This window comes from Meles meles, chromosome 6 (assembly GCF_922984935.1).
Source record: "Meles meles chromosome 6, mMelMel3.1 paternal haplotype, whole genome shotgun sequence".
NCBI lineage: Eukaryota > Metazoa > Chordata > Mammalia > Carnivora > Mustelidae > Meles > Meles meles.
Window position 1 is genome coordinate 48385001 of NC_060071.1, and position 21127 is coordinate 48406127.

The 21127-nt window shown below is 39.8% G+C and overlaps 1 protein-coding gene across 6 annotated transcripts in view; it reads right to left on the reverse strand.

The window, feature by feature from the left end:
- Positions 1 to 21127, reverse strand: part of CSNK1G1 (casein kinase 1 gamma 1) — a 191892-nt gene that overhangs the window by 41824 nt on the left and 128941 nt on the right. For all 6 annotated transcript variants that reach the window (XM_046008581.1, XM_046008578.1, XM_046008580.1 and 3 more), the window contains 2 exons: positions 4993 to 5144; positions 3122 to 3356 (listed from right to left, as the gene is read on the reverse strand). In XM_046008581.1, the coding sequence (XP_045864537.1) occupies positions 3122 to 3356; positions 4993 to 5144 (387 nt within the window). The remainder of the gene's footprint in view (positions 1 to 3121; positions 3357 to 4992; positions 5145 to 21127) is intronic.

The window sequence follows — 21127 nt, forward strand, 5'->3', positions numbered from 1 at the left end:
ATTAATCTACGACAATTTAAGCCTTTCAAAAAAAAAAAAAAGTGAAAACCAGAGTCATGTTTTGTTTCCATACTTCTTTGAAAACTCCACATTCATTGAATTCAGCATTTCCACATGCCCTCATCTTTTTTCGTGAAGGATAATTCTCCCTTTCAAAGAAGAAAGGTTTTAAGTGTCCTGGGGCTGTCCTAGGGCCAGAAGGACACAGAATTCTTCCTCACCATAAAAGCCTGCTCTCAACAATTCAGAAAGACATTTGGTTTTACATGTGTGACATCCCTGATTTTAGGTCAAATATTCTTTGCTGGAGGAAAGGGGCTGGGTGACCCAGTGTTCTCACCCTAATTTCAATCATTAAAGAATACAAGATCAAAATTGGCTACCTTAATCAGCAGGAGGTGGCTAATCTGACAAGGTAATGTCAGGTTTAGGAGGACTCTTCCCTTGTTCTCCCTCACAAAATTAATAGGCAATTCTCTCCAAGTCATTTGAAGACACCCTTCTCTTTTTATTATTAAAAATCAGGATGATTCAAGTTCCTATGGAAACCTCTCTGCTTTGAGACCCTGACCAGAGTTTTAAAGGCATGTGACAGCCATCTATATGTATTCTCTATAATATGGAGAGGACAAAATACAGTGACAGGTTCAATGTGACCTGGAAAACTCTGGAACTCAGGAAATTCAAGTTTGGAGAAAAACTCAAAGTCCAGCAGGAATGGCCACACCAAGAGATGAAAGAACCCAGTCTAATGACCATACATGCTTAAAACTTACTTTGTCAAATAAAGAACTATCATTTAGAGACTTTGCTACCATGAGACACTATGCAAAACACTTTATATACTTTATCTCTCAGAATCCTACAGTATAAGGCACTACTATCATACCCATTTCATAGATGAGATAACTAAGGCCGAGGGAAGAAGGTTACTGGACCCAAATCACATAGCTTTAAGTGCAGGAGCCAGGAATTGCATCCCCCCTTTTTTTTTTAAATTAAAAAAAAAAAGGTTATTTATTTGTTTAACAGAGAGATACACAGCAAGAGAAGGAACTCAAGCAGCAGGAGGGGGAGAGGGAGAAGAAGCAGGCTTCCTGCTGAGCATCGACCCCAGGACCCTGGGATCATGACCCAAGCCAAAGGGTTTAACTAACTGAGTCACCCAGGCGCCCCTGTATACCTTCTTTTTAACCATTACCCTACACCTCATACAAACATAACACAGATACCCACCCCTTGTCTCTTCTTGCCTTTCCTGACAAGAATAATAAAATCAGAACAGAAATTGCTATGCCTAGTAAGCAGGCATTGGAACAACTTCTAGAGTCTGTCAGTTAAACCAAGTAATCATGACTTTACTATTTACAACAGTCTGTCTCTTAGTAAAAAGGAAGGAAGAGGGAATATTGAACACTATGCAAGAGACCCGTGTTACGTATATTACTCATTCAACCCACAAACACACCCTTGTGAAATATTACTCTCATTTTACAGATAAGTTTCAGGAAGATTAAGTAACTTCTCCAAAATGACACAGATAGTAAGTGGCAGGAGACCTTCTGGTCTAATTTTAAAATATCACATTTAGGAGTGCCTGAGTGGCTCAGTCGTTAAGTGTCTGCCTTCAGCTCAGGTCATGATCCCTGGGTTCTGGGATCGAGTCCCCAATCAGGCTCCCTGCTCAGTGGGAAACCTGCTTCTCCCTCTCCCTCTCTCCTGGCATGGGTTTCCTCTCTTGCTGTCTCTCTCTCTGTGTCAAATAAATAAATAAAATATTAAGAAAAAAATTATACTTAGTTAACTGAAGATTTCCATATGGTTACTAAAAAAATCCTGACAGCATTCATGATTTCAATTCAAGTTGTATCACTTTGTAATACGATTTTTACTCCCAACGCCAGAATCCTCATCTGAATACCTATGTAGTTTACTCAACAAGACAACTTTGTAGCCATTTAGTCTTTAAAACACTTCTTAGTGTACAAAAATTCATTAATATTTAAACACCCACTATAATTAGCTATGTCTAGGAGTATGGAATCTGATAATATTGTTTACATGTCTACTCTCAAGAGTAGTGATTTTCAAACACTTTTTTCAATCACTTTGGAACCTTTTCTTCAAACAGAATCTTCCATGGAAGCCCCATAAATAAAACAGATAAAAAGAGAAGCTTTTCTGGAGAAGCTAGTGAGGGGCCCAGGGCCTTGTCTATTTGGCCTTCCCACTGTTCCTTAGACTTCTCTTTAAATATTCTCCCCTGGTTTAGTTTCTCTTACAAGTAAGGACTTCTGCCTTCATTAGCACTTTTAGCAATATTTGTGCCAATTGTCGATCCTGAATACAATGCAAGACTCATATAGGTCCTTTCAGGACTGTCATATAGGCAGTCATTCATACATAAACACCAAATTCATCATCAGACTTAACTAAAATGCTGCTACCATCTTAACACAAAAATTCAAGTGCCCACACTGCTGAGAAACTAAGTATTTGGAAACAGTATAAAGAATTAAAAATGTTTAAGTTGTCAACAGGATACTTAGGAAAGTCACTAACTTACCACCTTAGTTTTTCAAGTATAAAAATCACTTGCCTTGTGAAGCATTAAGAATCACAAGTTGTAATGCACAATGGGGACAAAAGTATTATTGGAATAAAAAGTTATTTTAAGGGGCGCCTGGGTGGCTCAATGGGTTGAGCCTGCCTTTGGCTCGGGGTCATGATCTCAGGGTCCTGGGATCAAGCCCCACATAGGGCTCTCTGCTCAGCAGGGAGCCTGCTTCCCCTTCTCTCTGCCTACTTGTGATCTCTCTGTCAAATAAATAAATAAAATCCTTAAAAAAAATGTTTTTTTTAAGTTATTTTAAGGGGGCGCCTGGGTGGCTTAGTCGTTAAGGGTCTGCCTTCAGCTCAGGTCATGATCCCAGGGTCCTGGGATCGAGCCCTGTGTCAGGCTCCCTGCTCAGAGGGGAGCCTGCTTCTCCCTCTCCAGCTCCCTGCTGCTTGTGTTTCCTCTCTTGCTCTCTCAATCTCTCTGTCAAATAAATAAAATCTTTTTTAAAAAAAAAGTTATTTTAAAGACCTGCCCATTTCATGGAGCAGAAAATAAACACACCTTTGCCAAGATGCGTGTTGATAGACATATATCTTGCAGTTCCAGTTAAACTTTTGTGCTCCCTGTAAGGTATGTGTTTTTTGGTTTCAGGGTCAATGTACTCCTTGGCTAGTCCAAAGTCTATAATGTGTATAACATGCTCTTTCTTATTGCCTTGTCGGCCAATCAGGAAGTTCTCTGGCTTCACATCTCGGTAAATGAGATTCTTTGAGTGCACATACTCCATTCGAGAAAGCTAAAAGAGAAAACACACCAATGAAAACATTCTAAAGAAGTTTATTGGGGAAAAAAAACATCAAAACATTTTCTTTTATCAGTCCAACTTAAAACGAAAATAAAACTCATTTCTTTTTCACTTCACTCTTATAAACTAGAAAATACTGATACTTCATTCTTATAAACCAGAAAATAGATACAAATATATACATAACAAATATCAAGATAAATGAAAGTGGGATAGCACTGTTCATCTAAAATGATAATACACAGTTTTACCTCATAATGTTACAATTTATAAATGATGAATGGAATTAGGTGTTTTTAGGCTACTTCAGAAAGCACACATTTGAAGCAGAGGGGGTATAGCTCAGGGGTAGAGCATTTGACTGCAGAAAGCACACATTTGAGAGGCAAGAAGTATCCCCAGCCAGGATATCAGAATAGGTCGATGTCCTGTGAAGACAGGTGCCACTGCCACAATCACCTCCTGCCCACACCTTCCTATCCTCAATCAGACATGACTCCCCAACCTAATTCTTTCTGTTGCAAAAATATGGGAAGTAAGGTCCAGAGAAGTTAGTACTGGACTGATTTCCCAGAGCTAATCAGCAGCAGAGGTAGAAGTGCAGTTTTTATGTGAAAGTAAATAAAGCCCAAAATAATAATCATGAAATTACTTCAGAGGCACCTGGGTGGCTCAGTTGGTTAAGTAGCCAACTCTTGATTTCCACTCAGGTCATGATCTCAGGATCCTGGGATCGAGCCCCACTTTGAGCTCTGTGCTCAGAGGGGAGACTGCCTGAGGAATCTCTCTCTCCCTCTGCCCTTCTGTCCCCTCCAATCCTGTGCATGTGCACTCGCTCTCTCTGTCTCTAAAATAAATAATCTTTAAAAAAATAATTTCAAATTGCATTAAGTTTTATTTCTATGTGTGACACTTCTTACTTAGCATAGAAAGGGAAGCTCAGGCATTTGAATTTTGGACTCAAAAGTCAAGGTCAAGGTCAATTTTTTTTTTTAAACCATTTCCAAGCTTTTACATTAAAGATGCATTTGCATCCTTCCTCTGAGAGGGTGACAAACTCCTCAAAGTTGAGAACTGCCTTAACTCTTGAACTGGCACTGGTATGCAATTTGGCTGGAATTGAGAGAGCTGTCTCTTCAGCTCTGCCAGTCTCTGTGAGAACTAGAGGCCAGAGAACTAAGACAGGTTCTTGGTCACAGTACTCTGGAATCTGATTGTTAGGGCAGTGGGTTACATCACCAATCCTTTCTTGGATGCAAGGGTGAGGGGAGAGGACAGAACCTTATAGCCATGTGTTTAGAACCTATAAATAAAACATCAAGGAAATTACTTGCATTTGTACAATTTCACCTAATCATCCTCTTTCTCTTCAATCTAAATTATAATGCTTCCACTTCAGTTAAGGGCAGGGTATTGCTCCAAGGTGCAAATTCTTAAAATAGAGCGCACAGAAGATGCAGTGTGACTTTTCTGGGTTAACCCTTCTTGCCCGGCCTGCTTCCTAGAATGCCATCAAGCCTCTGAGTGTACGTTCACTAGGTGTTACTACAGCCAGGAAAGCACTAAAAGGGTCACAAGGGTGTAGCTGGGGGACCTATCTTTCCGCAGATTAGCAATGCCAACTTACCAACTGGATGGCTATCATTAACACCGTCTTCAAAGTAAAAGTTCGGTCACAGAGGTCAAACAAATCCTCCAAGCTAGGGCCAAGGAGCTCCAGCACCATGGCATTATATTTCCCACATGGTCCGAAGTAATACACCTGTGGAAGACCTTCACCTGCAAGCAGAGGGGAAAGGGGGTACAGAGTGGGGGACACAAAACCCAAAATGTGAGCTCCATCAGCACTGAGTAAAAATACAGAAAGCACAATTTGTGAGATTTCCATTTTCTTTCATAGTCCCTCCTGGAGAACCTAAACTGAGTACAGCAGCTTCAAAGGGAACTAATAATGGGCAGGAAAGGCGAGCCACTGCACAATGGCCTCAAATAAGCAGCTATTTTATACCAGAGTGACAAAGGTATTTCCACTGCTGTATAAGACAGAGAATGGTCCCTGATCCATTAACTGGATCAGAGCATAAACTATTCTCCCCCAAGGAGGCCCGAAAGTGCACTGTCATAAAAGGTTCAAAAGACAGCTCACTGCGCTCAAAGCCAGCCCACCTGGCCCTGGCGCATTAGCTGGTTTCATCTGCGCTCCCTATGCTCGCTGCCAATGCCATATGGGCTGCCTGCAGCTGTTGCTCCAAGGAGAACTCAGACTGAAGGGTTGAGGTCACAGAGGGTGCATCCTGACCCTCGTCTCACAGGGAGTCTCTGTACTTTCCTGTTTTCTATCAGCTGGGGCAAAGCCAACACACAGGGTTTGGTTACTAAGTAATTCTGAAAGGAAAAGGAAGGGGGAAAAAAAAAAAGCTGGGCTTTCCCCAGATTTGAAATTCATAGCTCTAAGATGCCAAAATCTAGACTTTCTCACCTAAGTGGCAACTTGTGAATGAATTTTCTTCTAAAGTGTATTGTAAATATGAGTCATTCAGTAAATAAATGTTAAATGGCACCATGTGAGGGGTGGATATGAACGAAGACTACAGAACATTTAAAAAATCTGGTCTCATAGAGCAGAAGCACTTCCATCTTACACGTTTATATAAACCATGGTCTGCAGTTGCTTCTGCCTACAAGTTTTTTAGACAGCAAAATCTCTCCATCTCCCCATTCTCTTTCTATGTACAGGCGCGATACAAGCAGAGGGAATTCTCTCTGCCATAATCTGAATGCTTATGTCCCCCCCACCCCCATCCTCAAATTCCTATGTTGGAAACCTAATGCCCAATGTGATGGTTTTAAGAGGGGGAGGCTTTGGGAAGTGATTAGATCATGAGGGCAGAAACTTTGTGACTAAGAGTAGTGCCTTATGCAAGAGAACCTACAGTGCTCCTTAACGCCTTCCACTGTGTGAGGACACAGCAAAAAGTCAGAAGAGGGTCTCTGTCAGAACCTGACCATGACGGCACCCTGATCTTGGACTTCCGGTCACTAGAACTGTGAGAAAGACATTTCTGACTTCATAAGCTACCCAGTCTGTAGTACTTTGTTACAGCAGCCCAAATGGACTTAGACAATACCTACTACTTAAACCTCTAGCCTAGTATGCCCATCCTTGTCTCCAGCATAAATCCTGTCTATGTGGAGTTGGTACACTTCGTTGCTCTGACATCTATTTCATGCCTCTTGCATGTACTGCTACAGTGTCTCTTGTTCCATCTAGGTATGAAGCAACTCAAGTGTTCTGATATGTTCATCCCTGGCTCATATCATCGAATGTAGTATACTCTGCTCCTGCAGCTCCATAAATATCCACTCAGTTGTCCTTGTGGTCGTTTTGATTCTCCCTATCTCTAAAAGGAAACAAGATTTAATTTGAAGTGTCTTTTTTTCCCCTGTTATTCCAAACTCATTTTTCAGTCTTATTTAAAATACACAAAACCTCATAGCTGTTCCCGATAAGTCCTGTTGAAAAATCCAAAGCAGAACACCACCATAGAGAGTCATTGCTTTTATTAATCAGACATATGGTAGATGGTAGTAGTTTGGGGATTTTTCAAATTTACATCCTATATAAGTTTTTGATGTCACTAAAATTTGATTTTCCTAATATAAATATTATATTCTTCAAAACAGATTGTGGCAGATCTGTTAGTGGCCTGCCCAGTGTCCACGATCTCTTTCTTACTTAATAACAGTATTTCTAATTATTGTGAATAGCAATCTGCCCAGTTCTAACTTTTCAACCTCCCTTGATAATAGGAATGACTAGTGAAACAGAAGCAGATGGTTCTAGAAAAGCTCTTTCATGGTAGCCAACTCAAATTGGAAGTGGTCCCCTGCCCTTGACAATGGTTCAAGCTCCAGAAGCCATCTAGAACCACTAGACACCTTGAGGATCAGTGCCAAGAATGAACGGAACAAAAAAGAAAACATGAGTCCCTGATGGCTGTGAAGCAACCAATGCTGGACTTCCCTTCCCTCTGGACTCTAATCCAAAAGAAAAATCAATCTCTACCTCGACTGAACTGTTATTTGGATTTTCTCTCATAGCCAAATCTAATCCTAATTAATAAACATTATTCTCTTAGTTGGTTAAATTGCAAATCTGGGCACAATATCCTTCTTCTGAAGTACAAGCTAAAAGTAAGGCCTGCTTAGAAATATAATACTGACATAATTTCCTATACTTGCTGCCAATACTTAAGGATCAGTTTATTTTTTTTTATTTTTATTTTTTTAAGATTTTATTTATTTGTGAGAGAGAGCGAGAGAGAGAGAGAGCGAGCACAAGCTGGAGGAACAACAGGAAGAGGGAGAAGCAGGCTTCCCACTGAGCAGGGAGCCCGATGTGGGACTCGATCCCAGGACCCCGGGATCATGACCCGAGCCGAAGGCAGACGCTTAACCATCTGAGCCACCCAGGTGTCCCTTAAGGATCAGTTTAAATGAGACAAATAATCATCTTGTTCTTGACAATCTTTAGTAACACATTTAGGCATCTCTTGTCAGATATTTCCATGTTTACAAAGAAGTCACAAAAGCATTCTGGATGATGTCTGTAATTTCTACGTATGAGTTCTATCACTCATAATTCTACCTAGTACCTTCCAAGATGTGAGGAGTTCCTGCTGGCTGCATTATTGCTCCTTGTATTAAATACCGAGGCCTAACAATACTCTGGCAGGCTTCGGATACTCAGGACAATTTCTAGATTACTGAGTAGCTTGAGTACTACTGAGGACTCTTGAGTACTATTGAGGACTACTGAGTAGTCCATCCAAAGATGGACTAAGTCCAAGATACTACTGTAGAAAGGGCTCAAGTAAGTCTTTGATCTATTCTGCTACCAACCCTGAAAATTACTTCATGTCTGTTTTGTCATCTATAAAGAGGAGGCAAGCATTTAGACTGGTTTCCTTTTAAAACCAAAATTCTGACAATAGCTAGGAATTCCTTCTAGCTACCTTCTAGGTTCCTCTTTGTAAAGTCATAGAACCCATATGAATGAGGCATGCCTCCATGTTATACAGAATATGTGTGGGTCAAATTAGAATGTAAGCTGGTAAGTGGTAGTCAACTAAAAATGTGTCTGTTAGAAACATCTCCAGGGGCGCCTCAGTCAGTTAAGTGTCTGCTTTCCGCTCCAGTCATGATCCTGGGGGCCTGGGATGAGCCCCACATCAGGCTCCCTGCTCAGCAGGGAGTCTGCTTCTTCCTCTCCCTCTGCCCATCCCCGTGCTTGTGCATGTGCACGCTCTGTCTCTGTATCAAATAAATAAAATCTTCAAAAAAAAAAACCATAAAAGACTTGTCTGTTTAGCTTCTTAGGTATTACAGAAAATGTGCCAAATATGAAAGTCTCTTTGGGAGATGTAGCTATAATTTATTAGAACTATCTATACAGAAAGATACCCACGCAAGTTCCATTCTGTGCCTACTGTTTCACATGACTGCCCATAAAGTGGCCAATGCTGGTGGTGAAAGACATAGATATAAGTCCACTAAGAAAGTCTCTCTCTCTTTTTTAAAAAGTCTATCTCTTCGATCAGAGATTAGCACACAGTAATGATTTATCCTGGGCTGAATTTCAATGAGAAATACTGTATATTCTATTTCACTGTTCTTCAACAAAGCCATGTTAAATTCATAGCTAAAGAAATTTTTAATCCATAAACATGATGCTGTGAACCCTTTAAGAAGACAAGGGATGAGGTCAGAGCCTTAAATGCAGTATACTAGGAAGTATAAGGTACTTCCTAGAAGTAAGTGTGAGGTAATGGGAACAAAGTGGGAGAGGTGGGCAAGGCAGATATATGCACTGAATTCTTTGATCCATGGTATTTCAGAAGCCAAGGTAGTTTCATAATCTCTCATCTGCTCTGGAAATCAAGCACTAATAAGATCTCCCTCCTAAACTGGTCAACTGCATAAAAGCCTGGAAATTAAAGAAGTAAACCCTGAGTTTTCTTCTCCTGAAAAATTTCTAATGGACTTCAGCATATGCTATTTAGCCACAGGTTAAATCTCTTATAAACCAAAACTGCAAGGTTGTATGTACTCTGTACATATTATCTTGTACATTTTTGCAGGTACTTTAAGACAGCTTTTCCATCCATCAATAACACATTCTTATAAATCCTGCTGGACAGGGGCACCTGAGTGGTTCAGTGGGTTGAGCCTCTGCCTTCGGCTCAGGTCATGATCTCAGGGTCTTGGGATCAAGCCCTAACCGGGCTCTCTGCTCAGTGGGGAGCCTGCTTCCCCTTCTCTCTCTGCCTGCTGCTCTACCTGCTTGTGATCTCTCTCTTGTCAAATAAGTAAATAAAATCTTTTTTTTTTTAAGATTTTATTTATTTATTTGACAGAGAGAGATCACAAGTAGGCAGAGAGGCAGGCAGAGAGAGAGAGAAGAAAGCAGGCTCCCTGCTGAACAGAGAGCCCGATGCGGGACTCGAGCCCAGGACCCTGAGATCATGACCTGAGCCAAAGGCAGCGGCTTAACCCACTGAGCCACCCAGGTGCCCCGTAAATAAAATCTTTAAAGAAAAGTCCTGCTGGACACGCAGTTCACACACATATCAAGTTGCACAGAACAGGAAGTGAGGTATACCACATGACAGCTAATTTTCAGTCTGTCATAAATTTAACTTGGGTTAAACACAGCAAATCAAGGATAATGGCTTCTTTATCATCCAAGCTGTTAGCTAAAAAGATTCCATAAAGCATTATGAACAGTAACTACCCTAAGTAGAGATATTTTTAAAAAGCACATCAGGCTGAGAACTGAAATAGAACCACCTCAAAGCTTTTGGCAATTTGATCACATTATTGCCTAATAATTAGCCTTTCATTCTTTTTGAAAAACTAAATTATCTAGCTGTGAAGCAAGTTCAAGTAAGTCCCATGCCTACATTAATATCTGGATATAAAAAACACATATGTTAATATTTCCATAGAAAATAAGTATATGTTGGTGTTGACTGTCATCTAAAGTCAGGGCCAGAGAAAACCTTTAAGGACATAATGACCTTGGCAATTCCCTTCTTTTCTTTTTGTTTATACAGCTGGATTTTTTAATTCTTACAGAAAACAAGACAGTTTTTCTCCAACACTTAATTGTCCTATAGTAGTACCTTCTAGCACAACTACTAAATGTTCTTTAGTATTTGTGAGAGATTACAGAATTACTGTTTACATGTGAAATTATCATCAGGATTAAAGGTAATATTAAACAAGTCCACCTAATAAGAAAGCAGAAAGAATAGGGAAATAAACAGGATTATATTCCATAGGAAGAAGTAAAGGAGGGAAATAAAAGCATAGCCTTTAAAACCCAGAAAATAACTCTATGAAAACAATGCATCACAAAGATATGAAACAATACATGTGTTTCCCTTTTCTCATTTCTCTGAAAAATGCCTCCTTATAGTATGAACAAGTTCACATATGAATCAAAATGCCGACTTAAAAACAACAACAACAACAACAACAACAAAACAGCTAGACCCAGAATTAAGCAACAGGATTACTTTGTCCTGTAATAAAAAATGTTTTATAATCATCTTGTTCACAGGCCACTTGGGAATTTGAGTATTGCTAGACATATGCTGCTAACATGAGCTCAAATCTGTATGGTGGGGGAAGAGAAGGTGAGGAAAGGCAAGAGAAGACAAATAAGATCACATTTCTGAGCCACAAAAATTGAGATTTTACAGTTTTTCTATTTTACACACACACACACACACACACACACACACACACACACACCCCCACCCACCAAGGTCTTAAGCCTCAAAGCATGGTCAAAGTTTTATTTATCCAAAGGAGCCAGGAAAGAAAGCCAAAGGTGGGAGAAGAGATTTCTTCTGTAACAAATAGCATTTAAGATAAAAATCATTTAAAAGTGTGCTGTGTATTGGGGTTGGGTGGGGGTGGGAGATCTTCTGTCTTTCCAAAAAGACTAACTCAGCTCCGAACTGGTAAAATCTTACGGGATAAAAAACCCAGTCTCTGAAAAATTTCTACTTTCTTTAGTATTGCATTCAGTTTCTGTGACTAAGTTATAGATGCAGAATCTCTATTGAGTTTCAAAAGCTAAAAAGAGATATCAAATTCTTAATACACACCTGAGCAGTAATAACTACAAAGTTAAGAACGTTCTAGCAAGCACTTAAAAGGAATGAAAGAAAAAAAATGAGGTCACTCAAGAACAGTGAACTCCTTCTAGACAATCCTGCCCCACTCCCCCTTACACATTTTGTCCATGTGTCTGTCTTCCTTACTAACAGAAGACTGTCTGCATGCAGTGACTACTTCCATGTGTTAATTATGTTTCCATGTCAGAGCCTAGCATTGGCCCCAACATATGGCAGATAAGGGCAGGATAAATATTAAGTAAATAAATAAAAACAATTCAATGAAATGCCACTTGAGTTTTCTATTTGGAATGCATAATACCTATACCTCAAAATGCTAAAATGTATATATACAGAGCAAAACAACTTCATCAGATTTAAAAACGTGCAGGACATGCTAACAGAGTTGATACTTCTGAGTAGTTCTTGTTTGTTTTTCATAGGAATGACATTTTTTAAAAGAATGCTTTGTTGGGCAAGCCACCACTATGAAGATTCCAGTAATGCAGAGTTGTAGTATTTCTACATTGGCTCTCTTTTCTGTATATTCCTCCATGATGGTTGTACATGGTATCTGCAGTTTTACAGTTTTACCTTGCTGTTCCCACATATGGGAACCCATGTAAAACTATTCATTTTAGTTAACAGCACCAAAAGCTACGCACAAACAATGGTCCATGTCTTCCCCGCTCCCAAAAACCACCTGCCCATCCAAACAGGTTAAATGACCAACATAATGAGTCACCTGAGTTTTCTAATGTGCAAAGGCAGTCTGATGACATCTTCCTACCCCTTTCTTTTCCCACTCCATTCATTTATAGACAAGTTCTTTACTTTGCTCCAGGCTAACTTGGAGTTACATGGTCTTGTCTTTACTTAAGTAGCCCTTTTCCATTTCACTTGAACCTCACAGTCATCCTATGAAGAAAACAGCAAAATACTAATAAAATCCACTTTACATATGAGATGGAGACCCTAAGAGATGTTGTGCGACCTTTCCTAGGTAAAGGAGTGCCCAAGTAACACAAACATCTCTCAACTCCAGATTCACTGCTCTCCAGATTTATGTGGCTGCTGAAGTTACTTTCTATTGTCCCTATCCTACCTCTTCCAAATCACGTGCCCTTTTGATTATCATTTACCTTCTGTAGCAACTCTCTGTCACTCTTCGAGGATATAAATCCCCTGCTGTATTACATAAACAGCTTAATCTGTCCTATCCATTCCCTGGGTTCCCATTACTTTTATATCAGCTCCATGAATACCGCCCTTTCAGGTTTCCTATATCTATCTCTCTATAGTTCTAGAGCCTTGTCAATTCCAGCCCCTGGTCCAGAACAGGGATCACTTGGGCATTATTTTTTAAATTATAAAAGTTATGTATTTGTGTAATATATATTACACACACGTAATTACATATATATTATATGTACATATATACATATATATGTAATACATATATTACATATATATTACACAAATACATAATACAAATAACATAAACTACTTTTATATATACATAATAGGTATATTATGTATATACATGTACCTGTTATGTATATATATATATACACGCACGTATTCAAACAATCAAATATAACAGCAAACCAAAAGCAGTACAGAAATATATGAAGAAAAAATGTTCACATCCATAACAGATTAGACAAATTCACTTAACTAGGAACACTTTTCCGCAACTTCATTTTTAATTATATAGAAGACATCTTTTCTTGTCATCTCATGGGTACATCTCATTCATTTTAACAGATACATAGTTTTTCTTAGTACTGATGGACATTTAGGTTGTTATCTATATTATCTGTTGCTAGAAATAGAGTGAACAGATACTGCTTTTGCCTGGCCTGCACCCTCTTCTTCCTTCCTGTGATAACAACACTTGACTCTTCCAGTGTGGAAGCACCATTTCCTAGATACGACTTCATGTGGTTAAAGTGGGGTCAACTCATTTCCCACTGCCACCCCAAGGATATGACTCAAGCCAGGTAAATCAGAGTATTCTATCTCCCTGCCCTGGGGAACTGGGTCAAGGATGGGTGCTTGACTCATGTTTGTACCCTGAGAGTCAACTCGAGGACGCTGTGGACCTACAGAGAAGGAGGAACAATTCCTTCCCACCCCACCCCCACCGCTAAACTGGAAGGAGCTTAGCCTGGAGCTTCTAGACACTACCACATGAAAATAGGGATACACACACACACACCACACACAGACTACCTACCTGGGAATGAAACACAGAGAAAGCAGAGCTGAGAGAAACAGAGACAGACAAGTATGTCACATAACCTGAGGATCAAGGACAGTGTTGGTCCTGGATCTGGATTGCCTGAGGTATGAATATTGCTGGACTTACCAGTTCTGTGAGCCAAAAAATTCCTCCCCTCTCCTTGCTACCCTCACTCCCCAAGTGAGCTAGAACTCTATTATCTGAAAATGAAAGAATCTAGACAAATATGCAGGTAAGGTGGCAAAAATCCTTGTGCCCACATTTTTGGGCATGAGTGCAAATATATATCTTGAGGGTAAATTCCTTTAAGAGAAAATGCTGAGTCAAAAGGCATGAGTATTTAACATTTCACTTTATATCGCCAAATTGCCAAGAGGTCTAAATCCTGTGGGTTCCTGGTGTGTCTCCAATCCTGGGCCTGCTTTTAAACACAAGTCATATTACTTAAGTATGGAGGCCCATGGAGTATTAAAAACTGCTTTCAGAACCTGCCTTGATCTATTATTCCCAAAGCTCCAGCTCCAGGTTACCTCCTCTCTTATACTTAGCCACAGCAATATCTGAAGGCATCTCTAGTTTTTTTAATCCAAGTTACCATTGATATTTCAAAGTCAAGAGACCCCATTATTTGTTCAATGCTACCACGGAAAATCTCCCTCAAAGCATACCTCTATTATAAAAGTCTACTGGCCCTAAACTGCTTTATCATTGATGGAAGTGTTTTTATGCAGGTTGTCCCATTTAATCCTAACAAGTACGTATAGGTATTACTATTCTCATTTTTTTTTAAGATTTTTTTTTTATTCATTTGACAGACAGAAATCACAAGTAGGCAGAGAGGCAGGCAGAGAGAGAGGAGGAAGCAGGCTCCCTGCCGAGCAGGGAGCCCGATGTGGGGCTCGATCCCAGGACCCTGGGATCATGACCTGAGCCAAAGGCAGAGGCTTTAACCCACTGAGCCACCCAGGCGCCCCTACTATTCTCATTTTATAGGCAAGGTAACTGATCTGAAGTGACTTGCTCAGTTCCTATAATGAGTGGTACAGCCAAGACCTAAACCCCCAACTTCTGCCTCCAAGTCTTAGGCTCTCACTATATCACATGTACCCATGTGCTCTAAGTTCACAGACATCTAGACTGGCAGTAAGTTCTACTGGGATGCACTGCCTTGTCAGGAGATTAAATGATCTTATAAAGATTCAGTAAAACATGGCTTGTATATGAATCCAATGGACAATCATAAGATACCGATGATGTTGATACATTATGAACTCAAGTAATAAAGAAATACTTCCCTTATGAAAGCACAGGTAAGGTTACATCAAGAGTGCAAAAGTGGTATTTTCCTAATACAACTACGAAGGAGTCAATCTTTAAATGAAGTCCATTAATAAGTTGAACACATCATTTAGGAATTCAGAAGGCAACTTGGCAAACACTTAGAATAACACACAAAGTATAAAAAGCAGATAAGCATTTGTTTTCGTTAACTTTGGGCCCATTTAACAAATTGTTCCCAGAAGTTCTCTGATTAAAAAAACAAAACAAAACCTACTAAGGCACACAGTCTAATCATAGCACAGAAGCAGAGTGCTCCCTATTACTGAGCTCTGTTAATATTGTAACCCCCTTCCTAAAGCATCCAAATAGCCTAGGGGAGTAAAGGACCAAGTGTTACCCTCATTTTCTGAACAGAAACACAGAGGTTAAGTGGCTTGCCACAGAACAACCAGTCAATGGAACAGATACAACAGCCTGCCATTCTTTTCTCATTTGAGCCTTTACCCATATATCTCTCCAGTCTGAACACATGTGACCTGATGGAACATTCAAAATGGCCTTATAATTCTGGTCACTGAGGAAGCATGAAGATTTGCAAGGAAGCAAAGTGAACTCATTTATTTTACTGATTTTCAGCGAATCTGAGGAATAAGTACTACAGTGTTCCCGTGTCCAGTTTCAAATTCAATTAAGATCAAAGAGTCTGGTGGTCAGTCTGTCCATTCATCAAACATCACAAGTGAGAACAGAGTGCTGTGGGTACAGTGAACAAGCGGATGGAAAGGCTTCACAGAGCAGGGGCCAAAGGCCAATTCTTGAAGGATGGTTTAGGGTTGATTAGGCTGGAGTGCAAGGAATGAGGGAGGGACCGAGGGAGCAACGCATAGAGATAGCTGAAAGCATAGACGCCAAGCTCTCTGAAATGAGAAAAACTAGAGTATTTGCTCTCTCTCCTGGAGTTTATTCTAATTCTGAACCACCAGCTGGTTTAACAAATGTCTCTGAAAATTATGGCAGAGGTTATTAATAAAGTTGAAAAGGCAGAGATATTGGAGTAAATGAAAAAAAAATCATAGGAATAAAAATCTTAAAAAAAAAAAAAAAAGGCACCTGGGTAGTTCAGTCAGTTCCTCTATCTTCAGGTCAGGTCATGATTCCAGAGTCCCAGGATCCAATCCTGCATGCTCGGTGGGGAGTCTGCTTCTCCCTCTAAACCACCCCCCCCGCAAATACTTTCTCTGTCATGCTCTCTCTCAAATAAATAAAATCTTTAAAAAAATTTTTTTAAAAAGATCACAGGAATCGAGAAGAAAAATAAAGATTTTTTTAAAATTTTTTGTATTTCTTATTTTTTCATAAACATATAATGTATTTTTATCCCCAGGGGTACAGGTCTGTGAATCGCTAGGTTTACACACTTCACAGCACTCTCCATAGCACATACCTCCCTCCCCCTCTCCCAAGCCCCCTCCCCCCAGCAACCCTCAGTTTGTTTTGTGAGATTAAGAGTCACTTATGGTCAAGAAGATGTGGTATATATACACAATGGAATACTATGCAGCCATCAAAAGAAATGAAATCTTGCCATTTGCGACGACGTGGATGGAACTAGAGCGTATCATGCTTAGTGAAATAAGTCAATCGGAGAAAGACAACTATCATATGATCTCCCTGATATGAGGACATGGAGAAGCAACATGGGGGGGTAGGGGGATAGGAGAAGAATACATGAAACAAGATGGGATTGGGAGGGAGACAAACCATAAATGACTCTTAATCTCACAAAACAAACTGGGGGTTGCTGGGGGGAGGTGGGATTGGGAGAGGGGGAGGGGGCTATGGACATTGGGGAGGGGAGGCGAACCATAAGAGACTATGGACTCTGAAAAACAACCTGAGGGTTTTGAAGGGTCAGGGGTGGGAGGTTGGGGGAACAGGTGGTGGGTGATGGGGAGGGCACGTTTTGCATGGAGCACTGGGTGTTGTGCAAAAAGAATGAATACTGTTACGCTGAAAAAAAATAAATAAAAAAAAAAAAAAAAAAAAAAAAAAAAAAAAAAAAAAAAAAAAAAAGAGTCACTTATGGTTTATCTCCCTCCCAATCCCATCTTGTTTCATTTATTCTTCTCCTATCCCCCTAACCCTCCCATGTTGCATCTCCACGTCCTCATATCAGGGAGATCATATGATAGTTGTCTTTCTCCGATTGACTTATTTCACTAAGCATGATACCCTCTAGTTCCAGCCACGTCGTCGCAAATGGCAAGATTTCATTTCTTTTGATGGCTGCATAGTATTCCATTGTGTATATATACCACATCTTCTTTATCCATTCAACTGTTGATGGACATCTAGGTTCTTTCCATAGTTTGGCTATTGTAGACATTGCTGCTATAAACATTCGGGTGCATGTGCCCCTTCGGATCACTATGTTTGTATCTTTAGGGTAAATACCCAATAGTGCAATTGCGGGGTCATAGGGTAGATCTATTTTCCACATTTTGAGGAACCTCCATGCTGTTTTCCAGAGTGGTTGCACCAGCTTGCATTCCCACCAACAGAGTAGGAGGGTTCCCCTTTCTCCGTATCCTCGCCAGCATCTGTCATTTCCTGACTTGTTAATTTTAGCCATCCTGACTGGTGTGAAGTGATATCTCATTGTGGTTTTGATTTGTATTTCCCTGATGCCGAGGGATGTGGAGCACTTTTTCATGTGTCTGTTGGGCATCTGGATGTCTTCTTTGCAGAAATGTCTGTTCATGTCCTCTGCCCATTTCTTGATTGGATTGTTTGTTCTTTGGGTGTTGAGTTTGCTAAGTTCCTTATAGATTTTGGACACTAGCCCTTTATCTGATATGTCGTTTGCAAATATCTTCTCCCATTCTGTCAGTTGTCTTTTGGTTTTGTTAAAAAAATAAAGATTTTATCTGAGTATTGTATACCCATACTGCCTTAGTATATTTTTAAAAATATTTTCACCAGAAGTATTTAAAGAACACACTAGGAATACACCATTACATTATAGTAGCACAAACAGAAATATAATGCAAGCCAAGAATGAGAACCATAAATTTATTTTTAAATTTTCTAGAAACCATACTTTAAAATTAAAGGAAATAGGTGGAATTAAGTTTAATAATATATTTTATTTAATACATATCCAAAGCATCAACACTCCAGCACATAATGAATTTAAAAATTACGAAAATATTTTACATCCTTTGGGAGGGGGAGGAGGGCTAAATCTTGGAAATTTGGTTTATTTTACACTTCCAACATATTCGGATTAGCTATAGTGCTAATTCAGATGCTTCACAGGCATATGTGTCTAGTGGCTCAGATCTGTAAGGAGTTTTGAAAGATATAAATGAGGCTTATACACAGAAATGGTGCAGAAAAGAAGTTCTATACTCAGCAATCTGCATGACCCTGACCAAGGAGCCGTCACTTCTCCAGCCCACAATTCGCTCCTTCCTTTCAACTCTCTAGAACTGCTGTTTCTGTTCACTGGGTTGTCTCCTGTTTAGGAGATAGTTAAGGGCAGGGCCTACTCTTGTTCACCACTGTATCCCCAGGGCTTAACTTCCAACAGTACTTGACCTAAGTGGGATGTTCAATGAAATACCTCTTTAATAAACACATGAACAGACATGGAGCTGCCTCAAGGCCTTAGCTTATTTTGCACTTGGAAGGCTTTCCTTACTCTGGAAGGCTTCCCTTATTCTTCTATTAGAACATGTCCAGGTAAATCATACCTCTTTTTTTTTTTTTTTAAAGTTCAGCCCCTGGCTATCATCCTCTCTATAAAGCTTTCCCTATCTTCCATAATTAGTAGCCATTTCTCCCTTCAGAATTTCCATCTTATTTTATATGTACCTTAAAAAACAAACAAACAAACAAACAAACAAACATCCACTTTTTGTTTGCATTATAGTTATTCACACACCTTAGGGGAGCTCCCTGAGAGTGTAGCACAATACCTCATAAAAAAAGCACCAGAAGCTCAGCAAACATTACATTTTCTTTTCCTCTAGTCTCCTGAAGGGCAGAGACCATGTATTTCATAACCCTGTGGCCCTCAATTATTCAGCACAGGGCTATGGACACAGCTGATGCTTAGCTTTTATCTCCTTGCATCATGACTAAAGTAATTATTAGCACAAGACCACTATAGGCTGGTTAGGAATGATGAAATTAAAGCAATATGAAGTATAAAGAAAGAGGAAAATGTGGGGTGCCTGAGTGTGGCAGTCAGTTGGGTGTCTGACTCTTGGTTTCCCCTGGGGTTGTGATCTTGGGGTGTGGGATTAAGCCCCGCTTCCAGCTCTGAGCTCGGTGGAGAATCTGCTTGGGACTCCCCCTGCCCCTTCTTCCCCATGCCCACCCCCCATTCTGTCTCTGTTGCTGTCTCTCTAAAATAAATTTTAAAATCTTAAAAAAAAAAAAGAGGAAAATGCAGGGAAGAATTAAAATTGTGTCAGACTGTTGAAAGCACAAGAGTACAAAGGTGTATATAGAGCTGACAAATTCTTCTTTTAAGTGGGAGGAATATAAAATACTTGCTTACAAGTTGTTCAAAGAAGGTGACAATATAATTGGTCACAAATGTTAAAAACTGGGTTTTTTTGATGGCTTTCATCTTAAGCACGCTTATAGGTAAGTATTATTCTACAAATACTAAAGGGCTTAATTAGTAATTGGATTACTATTTTGAAAAGAGGTGCAAGGATGTATCTATCTTTATGTGGTCTGCTATTGAAACTTAAAGAAAATATTCTCTCTCACCAATGACACTGACAGACATTGGAAAGGAATTTGGTTGGTTTTAATACAAAACAGTGGATACATGCTTCCACCTTGAAAGGAGTAAATCACTTCAGTGACTCATCTCTTTGATTCCATAGTACTTACTCCACAGCTTTGAGGATGCTGCGAAATGTTATCTTCCTTCTTAATAGTTAACCTTCACAAACTGAGTTAGGAGGGGAGAGCGTCTGAGGGCTGTGGCCAGTCTCATGATGGTCACTGAGCTTACTCTAGATCTTAGTTTGGGCTGAAACTTCTCCTGCCTTTGCCCTCCTTAAAAACGCATTCTCTATGGGCAATCACTAAGTCATTCTTAATGACTGAAGAATAGCCATGAGGACACCAAAGGAAGAGTAACATGCAGTACATAGTTAGAGAGGTGTGAATAAAGACAGACACATGAAATATGAGCTATAATGAAAGGAGAAAAACGGCATCTGAAACTTTAGGGTCTGGGTCAGTTGATAAGCCACTCCCACTGACAGGCTTTGGTGATCGAACTCCCCCCAACCTTTACCTGTATAAGCGCAATACCAGTTTTCTGCAACTAATCACAATTCCACTTACATATAAGTTACTTCTGTCTATTTTTGGAACCCTGCCTTCTAGTTTGCATCAAGTTTCTTAAAAGAAGACAAAAGCCAAGTAACAAATTCAGTTCAGACTGAGCAAGTAGCTCTAGCAGTTTTGCACTTTGCAAAACAATGCACCAAAAGGTGTTCGTACTCTGTGTTACTGTGAGGTGGTACACAGGCCAATTTCTATAATAAACTCACAACACTCTGCTTGCAATTAAAGAAATTATTTGCACAACAAGTCTTCACCAGTAAAATGTTTAAAATAGAAGTCCCCTGCCCCAGGAGGGAGAGGGACAAATTTTATGTACGTAATTAAAGGTAATTACTCAATATGCTTCATGTGACTTAGAGCTATTTAGAGTTTTAAGAAGCAAAGTAGGGCCACATGGGGTTTGACTCTAACAGATAAGCAAGTCTCTTACAGCATTACATACGAACTTTTCTGCTTAATTTTCACTATACTAGAGTACACTTTAGCCATAATTTGAGAAATGTCCATTATCATATGGTTTCACTTATTTGTGAAACATAAGGAATACCATGGAGGACATTAGGAGAAGGAAGGGAAAAATGAAGGGGGGGGGGGCGGAATCAAAGGGGGAAACAAACAGTGAGAGACTATGGACTCCAGGGAAACAATCTGAGGATTTTGGGGGGGGGGGGGGT